The sequence below is a fragment of the Desmodus rotundus genome, chromosome 11 (genome assembly GCF_022682495.2).
Source record: "Desmodus rotundus isolate HL8 chromosome 11, HLdesRot8A.1, whole genome shotgun sequence".
Lineage (NCBI taxonomy): Eukaryota > Metazoa > Chordata > Mammalia > Chiroptera > Phyllostomidae > Desmodus > Desmodus rotundus.
The window spans coordinates 3,740,811-3,749,337 of NC_071397.1; the positions used below are offsets into that span (position 1 = coordinate 3,740,811).

The 8,527-nt window shown below is 51.9% G+C and overlaps 1 protein-coding gene across 1 annotated transcript; it reads left to right on the forward strand.

Moving 5' to 3' along the window:
• Nucleotides 1-2,322, forward strand: CLPSL2 (colipase like 2). The gene is made up of 3 exons (XM_053914301.1): nucleotides 1-130; nucleotides 854-976; nucleotides 2,122-2,322. Exons 1-3 carry the CDS (start codon nucleotides 50-52, stop codon nucleotides 2,215-2,217), a joined length of 300 nt encoding a protein of 99 aa, XP_053770276.1. The 5' UTR covers nucleotides 1-49; the 3' UTR covers nucleotides 2,218-2,322.
• Nucleotides 2,323-8,527: the final 6,205 nt, after the last annotated feature.

The following is an 8,527-nucleotide window of genomic DNA, read 5'->3' on the forward strand; positions in this document are numbered from 1 at the left end:
GTTTATCCGGAGCCCCGTGCGCCCCACCGGACCTCTGCAGCCCAAGGCCATGGCCACAGCCTTGGCGCTCCTTGCCGGGGTCCTGCTCCCCTGCTGGGGTGCCTTCCCGCAGTTTAAAAGGGGGTTGATGGTGAGTCAAAGAGCATTTCGAACCTCCCACTGTATAGAGGGCGGTGGCTGAGGTGTCACAGTCTAGCCAGAAGGCACCGGTTAGGTCTGGGGAGAGAAGTGGTGGTGGGTGGTTCCCACCCCAGGCTGGGGATTTGTTTCCAGGCTGGATGGAAGCTTGATGTTTCCCAACAGACGTCAAAGCCCTGCCTCCCCTCCCTGGTGGCTCTGGAGGTAAAAGAAAGTGACGTATGGCAGCACTACTCCCCTCCCTCCCCCACCTAGAGCCCGCCCACTTGAGACTGTCTCAGCCTGCGCCCTCAATCATACCTTCCACACCTGCTCTAGTTTCTCCCTCCCTCCCCCCACTTCTAGGCACAATGATTCTTTCTTCTTTTCCCTCTTTCTTCCCCCACCCCCCATCCCGCCAGACTTTCTGCCCACACTGCTATTAAAAGTGAGCAGAGATTTAGCGTTTTCCCTCTGCTACTCCTTTCCCAGCAGCCCCTCATTTCTGTGGGTCCCAAAGGGTGGCCTGTGCTAGGGGAGCAAATTCTCCCAGATCTCAATCTCCCCCCTGCTCCTGAGTGCTGCTGGAGGAGGAGGGGAGGGGCACATGCAGTGGGGGTGGGACTTGGGGCTGGCCACCTCAGGCTTCTCTTCTTGGCCCCCTGGGACCTTGGCAATGCCAAGAACCTTCCCCCACACTCCCACACAGCTGCTGACTCGAAGGTTGTCCCCACAGATGAACGGGGCTCGGTGCTCCCACCACTCCGAGTGCTACAGTGACTGCTGCCTCATGAACTTGGACTACGGTGGCACCTTCTGTGCCCCCAAGGCCAGAAGGGCCATGGTGTGCTTGCCTCAGGTGAGGCTCTGGGGTGGGGCAACTCCTTCTGGCAAGTGGGGTGGGAAAAGTTAAAAAAAAATTACCCATATGGCTGCACCTGCTTTTTCACCCTCTGCCTGGGGTGCCCTTCCCCCTTCTCCACCTGGCAAACTCCTACTCATCCTGCAATACCAGGCGCTCCCTCTGATAAGCCTTCTCTCCTTGGAATTCCCACACCCTCAGCTCCTACCCTCAGCAGGGCATGGGTCTCCCTGATTGGCCATGCCTTCTGTCTGTGTCCGCCACTGCATGGAGCTCCTCAAGGGCAGGATTGCAGCATATTCATCTTTGAACCCCCTACCTCTTAGCCTAGTGCCTGCATATAATAGGTGCTCAACAAATGTTGGTTGAATGAATGAATGAGCTATCTCTACTCCAGCATTACTGAGCCAAGTAGGTGGGAAAAGACCTCCACAGCAATTCCCCCTCCCTACCACAAGGGCCTCACTTCTAGAGAGGAGCAAGGCACTGGGGCAGCAGGACCACAGCCGTGGAGTTGGACCTGAGTGTAAATCCTGGCTTTTCCACCCCGTCTGTGTGACCTCAGGCTGGTCACTTCTGTTCTCTGGGCCTTAGTCTCCTCATCTGTAAAACGGGGCCCAAGTGCCTGCCCACCAGGTTGCTGGGAGGAATGTGTGACCCTGGCAACGCTGGTGCGCTCAGCCGAGTGTGCTTTTATTGGCTGGTGGAAACGCAGGAAGCAGAATGTTCCTGCTCGGTCTTCTGTCATCTGAACCTGGGCCCACACCTTTGCAGGGAGGCCATGCTTGGCCCTCACGTCCCATCTGGGGAGCTGCCAGTGCCCTTAGGGACCAGCCAGGCCCCTGTCCTGGCCCAACTCTCCAGAAAAGTGGCAGGAGGGTCTTTTCTTTATGGGCACTTGCTCTCATTTATTTCATGTAATCTCATAATCACCCTAGGAGGTGGGTTCCTGTTATTTCCCCCATTTGACAAACGAGGAAACTGAGGCAGAGAGGCTCATCAAGTCACCAAGGGTCATGAAGCTGTAAGCTGTAGGGCTGACAGAGCCCGGGTTTGCCTCGCCATCTCTTGTGCTCTTGCTCCTGTTCCCCCTTCTTCCCTGCACCTTTGTGACCCCCGACTCTCATGTTCACGTCCCACAGACCAAGGGAGCCACCAACATCCTATGCCCCTGCCAACTGGGCTTGGCTTGTGTATCCAAGGACCTGAACTGTCCTCGCCGGTGCCAGCTGATTTAGAGGAAGATGTGGGCTCTTCACCACCATCCTCCCTCCCTCCCCTGGGGCCAGGGGCCTTGGGAGTCCCCACCTTGCTCAAAATTCAGCTCCTGAAACATTAAAGTCCCTCCCTGGCTCTGGCCTCTGTTTGCATTTCCTGGGAAAAGGAACCTGTTACAGATTGTTTCATTGGTGTGGGGCGGGGCGGAGGGGCATCGGTGGGTGAATGGGGAGACTGGAGGTGTGAAAGAGCTTCCCATGGGTTTGGCCTTGTCTAGTGGCCTCAGGCATAGTGGCCTCAGGCCAGTACTGCAGGAAGGGAAGGGGCAGGTGTGTGGGTGAGAGGAGGCTGGGACCAGGAAGGGCCAAGTCTTGGGATGAAGGGCTGTGTGGGAGGGGCAGGGCTGAGGAATGTGCCCGGGGAGTTGATGTTGAGGTGCCCGTGGACAGGTGTGTGGTAGGAGGGACTGAATGGGAGTACGTGTATATTTTGCTAGGGGGCGAAGGGTGGAGGTCGTAGAGAGAGCTTTGTGAGAAAGTGTGTGAAGCGTAAGTGCAGAAATGAAGTGCGAGGGCCTGTGGTGGGAAAGGGGCCTGGTGCACTGACGTCTCTGCTCCCTGAGGCTCAGAGAGCAAGGCCACATCAGGGGGGCATCCGTGAGGACTCTTTCTGCTGCAAGCAGGGGGAAAAAAAAGGCAAGGATACTTGAAGTTCCAACAAACCAGCAGCTGCAGTTGCTGCAGCTCTGTCTTCAGCTTCGCGATGTTTCCACTGACCAGAAACACACTGAGTCATCTCCCAGTGTGAAGCATTCAGCAAATAATGGCAAGGCGGGTCCACTGGAAATGGACAGCGCATTTCCATGACAAATATAGTAGCGCTGTATCGGCTAGCGGAGCCCTTTCTGTGTGGCTACAGGGACACACACAGCCACGCCCACTGGGGTAGAATGGGGCCGGGCCCTGCTGGCAGAGCATCCAAAGGAAGGGGGAGATCCGTGATCATCCCACCTGGTGTCGTAATGAATTGTCTTAAAACCAACTCATAATTGATGGCAAGTGAAAGCATTGTGTACCCATTGAAATATGCCATGATTGAAGAAAAAATGTCCATTTGAAACCTTAAAAAAAACCCAAACAACAAATTGGTCCAAATGATGAGGGAATTCACTGGTGGTCAGAACTAGACATCCAGGGCAGGCCTTGTAACTAAATGCAGGCCTGGCTGCCTGTCACTGCAAAAGCCAATGCTTGAGAGGCAGGTGCTGATGTAAAGTGGTTTATTTTCAGGTTCTGGCAACCTGGAAGATGGGAGACTCACATCTCAAAGCCCATCTGCCCCTGTCAGTGCAGGAAGAGGTTTTTATAAGGAGGTAGAGCGGAACAGAACAAAGAGATCGAGGGAGGGGGCTGCAAAGTTCTCTACCTGCAGACGAGCACAGTCCATTCTGATGAGGCAAGTGATGGCTTGGTGCATCATCCTTGTTTAGTTATCCCGGCTCATGATTGAAGGCCAGTAAATCTACCAGAGCTGGGATGCCTAGAAGTCAGAGTTTATATCTTTTGAAGTTAGTTCCTAGGATTCTTATACAAACAAGCTACATATTAGTCAGAGTTAGCACTTAGAGAAACAATGTCCAAAGAATGGTGGGATGGGTTACAACTTCTCACTATTACAATTTTCCACTGTTACAGCCTCAGGTCTGGCTGAATCCAGCAGCTCCGTGGCCCTCAGGCTGGATTCCTTCCCAATAGCCACTAAGTTCCAGATGTCAGCTAATAAAAACAGCTAGGGTTTACTGAGAACCTAGTATGTCCCAGACATAATGCAAAGCACTTTCTAATCTATATTAACTCATTGTTACAAGGTTATGGTAGGCACTATAACTATCCTTATTTTACAAATAGGGAGTTAAGGCTCAATAACCCTTCTCAAGGGCTCACAGTATTGGCTGGGACTGGGATTTGGACCCAGGCTGTCTGGCTCTGGAGGGCAGGCACTTAACCAGAGGTCCACCTCACATATGCGTGTTGTGCTTTCCAGAGAAAGGAAACATCTTATCCCAGGATTCTTAGCAAACATCCTAAGATTGATTGTGGTTGAATCGACTAAGTCTGCAAACTCACCCCTGAATCAGTCATTATGGTGGAGTTTACTGATTGGCTTAGCCTGGGTCATGTGCAGGGGTGGGGCCAGCACCTTGGGATAAAAGTGGAAGGGCTTTGGGGCCTGAAAGAGGCTCATCCGAGGGCAGAGGGGGTGGGCATCTCCAGACACACTAGTGGGGAAGCTCTGTCCTAGGACATTCTTCTCCTCACATGGTCGAAGATGTCTCATCACCATATCTGCTGATTCCACATTCCAGTTAGAAAGAAGAGGGTAGAAAGATAGCAAATGCTCAACCTTCCTAAAAGGGCATGGCCAAGAACAGCTGAATTATTTTCACCTGGGAAAAGCTTGGTCCCATGACTGCAGATAGCCGCAAGGGAGCCTGGAACACATAGTTTTCATCTGGGTATTCGTGTGCCCAGTTAAAAGCCGGGGCTCTGTTATTAAAGGCCAAAGGGAGAATCTATAGTGGGAATGACTTGCGGCCGCAAAAGCCTTTATTATTATTTTCATGAAGCAAGAGAAGCTTGGATGGCACGACCTAGAGCTAATGGTATACTGCTAAGCAGCTCTCTTAAAAAAAAAAAATAACCGCACAAAAAACCTCACCTAAGGATATGTTCATTGGTTTTAGAGAGAAAGGAACATTGATGTGAGAGAAACAACCATCAGCTGCCTGCTGTATACTCCCTGACCAGGATTAGAACCTGCAACCTAGCTGGCGACCTTTTGGTGTATGGGAGGGCACTCCAACAACCAAGCCACCCGGCCAGGGCAGGGAGCTCTCTCTTGAGCTACACTCCTCCAGGGCTGTGTGCTCTGGCTTAACCACAGCACTGGGAGTTGGGGGTGGAGGGGAGCACATCACCCGCAACTTCCCACCAAGCCCTGTGGTAAAGCCCAGTTGAGTCTTCGTTGGAAACTCTTGTTGAGAGTCTCAGGAGAGCAGCTAACTATGTCTGTTACAGAACAGACTGGGGGGATGAATGATATACTACTACCGAAAGGACCCCCCTTTCTCTCTGGGGGTCCCCCCCCACTAGGTTCGCCTTGCTAGCCACCAGGGAGAGATGTCTCTCAATGCCAGAGACTGGTGAAAAGGAAAGGAATTATTTATTTAAAAGTTATACAGACTTAGAGTAGTGACTTAATGTTTTCATTAAAATACTAGTCCTTTAGAATACTCACAGATGCACACAGTCCTTCCTTCTCCTTCTGCCCAGGCCAGGGTACCGTGTCTCAGGAAAAGAAGTAGAAGTCTGTGATTCAGGCTCCCGGCTCCATCAGCTGTGTCGCCGCCACGGGGTCCCCACTCTGCCAAAGCCACATGATCCTCCCCTCCCTCTTCTCCACCAAAGCCTTGTGATTCTCTCCTGAGTATGGCTGCCGTGCCTGGGTTTAAATCCCAGCACCAGTCTTCCTCTGCAGCCCCATTTCTGACTCCTCCTACAATGAGTTACACCTGCCAGCATTAGCGCAATCTTCCAGCTTTACTGGGCTGCCATAGTAAGTCTGGGCAGGTGTGGCCCCATGGCATGGAGCCAATCTTCTCCAAGCTCTCACACAGGTGTTATAACCAGGGGGCGTTGCCTCCCAGTTACATCTTGGATGGAGTCACTCCCATCCCCTTGGCTCAAAGCATGGCCACAGCTATTTAACGCATCCATGAAACCAGTTAAAGGTTATAGATACGTTAAATGACCACACCAGGGGTTAGCTGCACAGCTGTTACTGTACAAAACAGCTCTGAATGGCCCTGCACCACGTGTCCCTTCCCCAGCTCAGACTTGTGGGGGTGAGGACATCCTATATATATTTTTCTAATATTTCCTGGACACCTCGAGTTCTGGACCCCATTACAAATCCCTATTCGGGGCCCCCCTCTTGGCTGCACCCTGTTACAAGATGAGCCGCAAGTCAAGGGATTGACACGTGGCTGGCGGATAGCTTCCACATTAGACAGTGCAGGTCTCCGGGGTGCAGCATTACGAATGTTTTATGGACTCAAGGCTGCAAACACCTCTGCTTCTATTGCTGAATATCTATCAGCTCTAGAAAAGTTACAGCAATATGGAGAGTTCCAGGGAGTCAGCTGTTAACGTGGAAAGTGTCAATGGCAAGGCTATAGCCTGTAAGACATCTTTTTTTCTGAAAAAAATATTTATTTATTTATTTATTTTTAGAGAGAGGAAAAGGTAGGGAGAGAGAGGGTGAGAAACATTGATGTGAGAGAGAAATGTTGATCGGTTGCCTCTCACCCCGCCCAGGGACTGAACCCACAACCCAGGAGTGTGCTCTGACCGGGAATCGAACCAGTGACCTTTCACTTTGCAGGATGATGCCCAACCAACTGAGCCACACTGGTCAGGACCCTCTAGGACATCTTTATGGGAATTAGAAAACAGTGACTTCTCCAGGCGTAAGGCTTAGTGAGAGAAGGATACTTCTGAACAATAGCGACAATAACCCGAGCCTCCCCTTGTCCAGCAGTCTTGTACGAGCCAGGTTCCGTGTAGAAAAGGAAACACCACTCCAGGCATTGCAAGTGGAAAGGATTTAATACAGGGGAACAGGGGTCTGGACCACTACATTCTGCAGAGCCCAACTCCCTACTCACTCCTGGAAACTAAGGACATTTCCTCGTGTCCCCCAGGGTCTGTGACACAGCGCTGGGCACTGTGCCACTCAGTAGTTGTGTAAAGAAGTGAATGAGTGCAGACCGAATCTGGGCACCGAGGAATATGACCCCCCCTTGCCTCAGGGCCTGAGACCCCCCACTGGGTTAAGGTGTTGAAAGCCCCTCTGGTTGAGCAGTAACTCAGGCGTGGTAACACTGTCGCCAGCCTTGCCCCCATCCTTGCTAACTGAACCCCAATATTGTTTGGGTAGTATGTGCGCAGCCCATGGACAGGGACCGTGATTAGTCTAAGCCGGTGATGGCAATCCCATGCCTTTGCCCAATACTTGCTTTCCCAGCCTCCCTTGCAGCTAGAGGTGGTCAGGGGACCTAGTTGTAGACATAGAGATAAGGAGAAATCTGCCCAGAGGCTTTAGGGCAAGATAGGAAGGTACACTCCGAGAAACACTCTGCCTTCACCCCCATCCCACCCACCGTCTGCCTCGTGCTCCCTACGGCATGTAGTGAGAGGGTATCACGTCAGGAGCTGCTGGGAAGGCGTTTGCCAACTGTGAGCAGGTCAGGACGATGGCCGATCTGCCATCCCCTCAACAGAGGCCAGCACCTTCTGTCTCTAGACTTCTTGATTCATGAGGAATATATGCCCCTATTTGTTTCAACCATAGTTACTTAGGTTTTTCTGTTACAGCCGAATCTAGTTCTAATTCATAAATCTAATGGGTACTCAAAGGATTCGTTGCTCCCAGAACTACAGAACCCTGGGGCTGGGACAGCATCTCTTTCGTTTAGCTCACTCTCCCCAGTGTTGGTGTGGCTCTCCTCGGCAGCCTCCCCACTGGGGGGCCAGTGAGCCTCCACTCAGAGACGGGGGGCCCCAGGTTAGGTGGCTCCAGAAGGTATGAAATTTTTATAGTAAGCCAAAACTGAATTCCCTGCAATTCCACCCCGTTGTTTTGGTATGGATAATTCAGAAAGGACAGGGAATTGTTAGAAGGGGGTGGAATTAGGTGGGTTTAGTGACAACTTTTTCTAATTCTGTGACATTGAGCACGGTACTTAATCTCTCTAAACCTTAGTCTCTTTTATCTGTAAAGTGGAGACAATAGGTTCTCCCAGGATCTTGGTGAGGGTTTGGTGTGCAGGCACAGGGAGCCCACAGCAATGTCAATGGTCTGACCTTCACGCGTGGGTTGAGTCTGCTGGTTGTCACATCTGAGAGTTGGGCCCAGAAAAGAGGCATGAACTCAGCGTGGGGACAGGCGCGCTTTGATGCAGGGCAAAGAATATGGGTTCTTATAACTCCCCACCAAAGGGTGTGTGTGTGTGTGTGTGTATTTACGTGCACCCCATGTTTGCCTGTCTGTCCTGAGAACTCGAGGGGTGAGGAGGGCACCTCAGGACGGAGTGATTGCTCCCCAGCAATGGAGCATTGTCTGCTTCACCTCCTTACCTCCGGTCTGTGCAGACTCATCTTGCCCAGCATCAGACCCGTCCCTCCTTCCTCTGACCTGATAGGACAAAGCCTTGATGGGAGGAACATCAAGAAAGACGTCAACTCAGCAATAACATCCAGGAGCCTGGGG

Coding starts and splice junctions, on each gene's coding strand:
- CLPSL2 (XM_053914301.1), top strand. CDS start 50: ATGGCCACAGCCTTGGCGCTCCTTGCCGGGGTCCTGCTCCCCTGCTGG. Junction 131..853: donor AGTTTAAAAGGGGGTTGATG/GTGAGTCAAAGA, acceptor TTGTCCCCACAG/ATGAACGGGGCTCGGTGCTC. Junction 977..2,121: donor CCATGGTGTGCTTGCCTCAG/GTGAGGCTCTGG, acceptor CACGTCCCACAG/ACCAAGGGAGCCACCAACAT.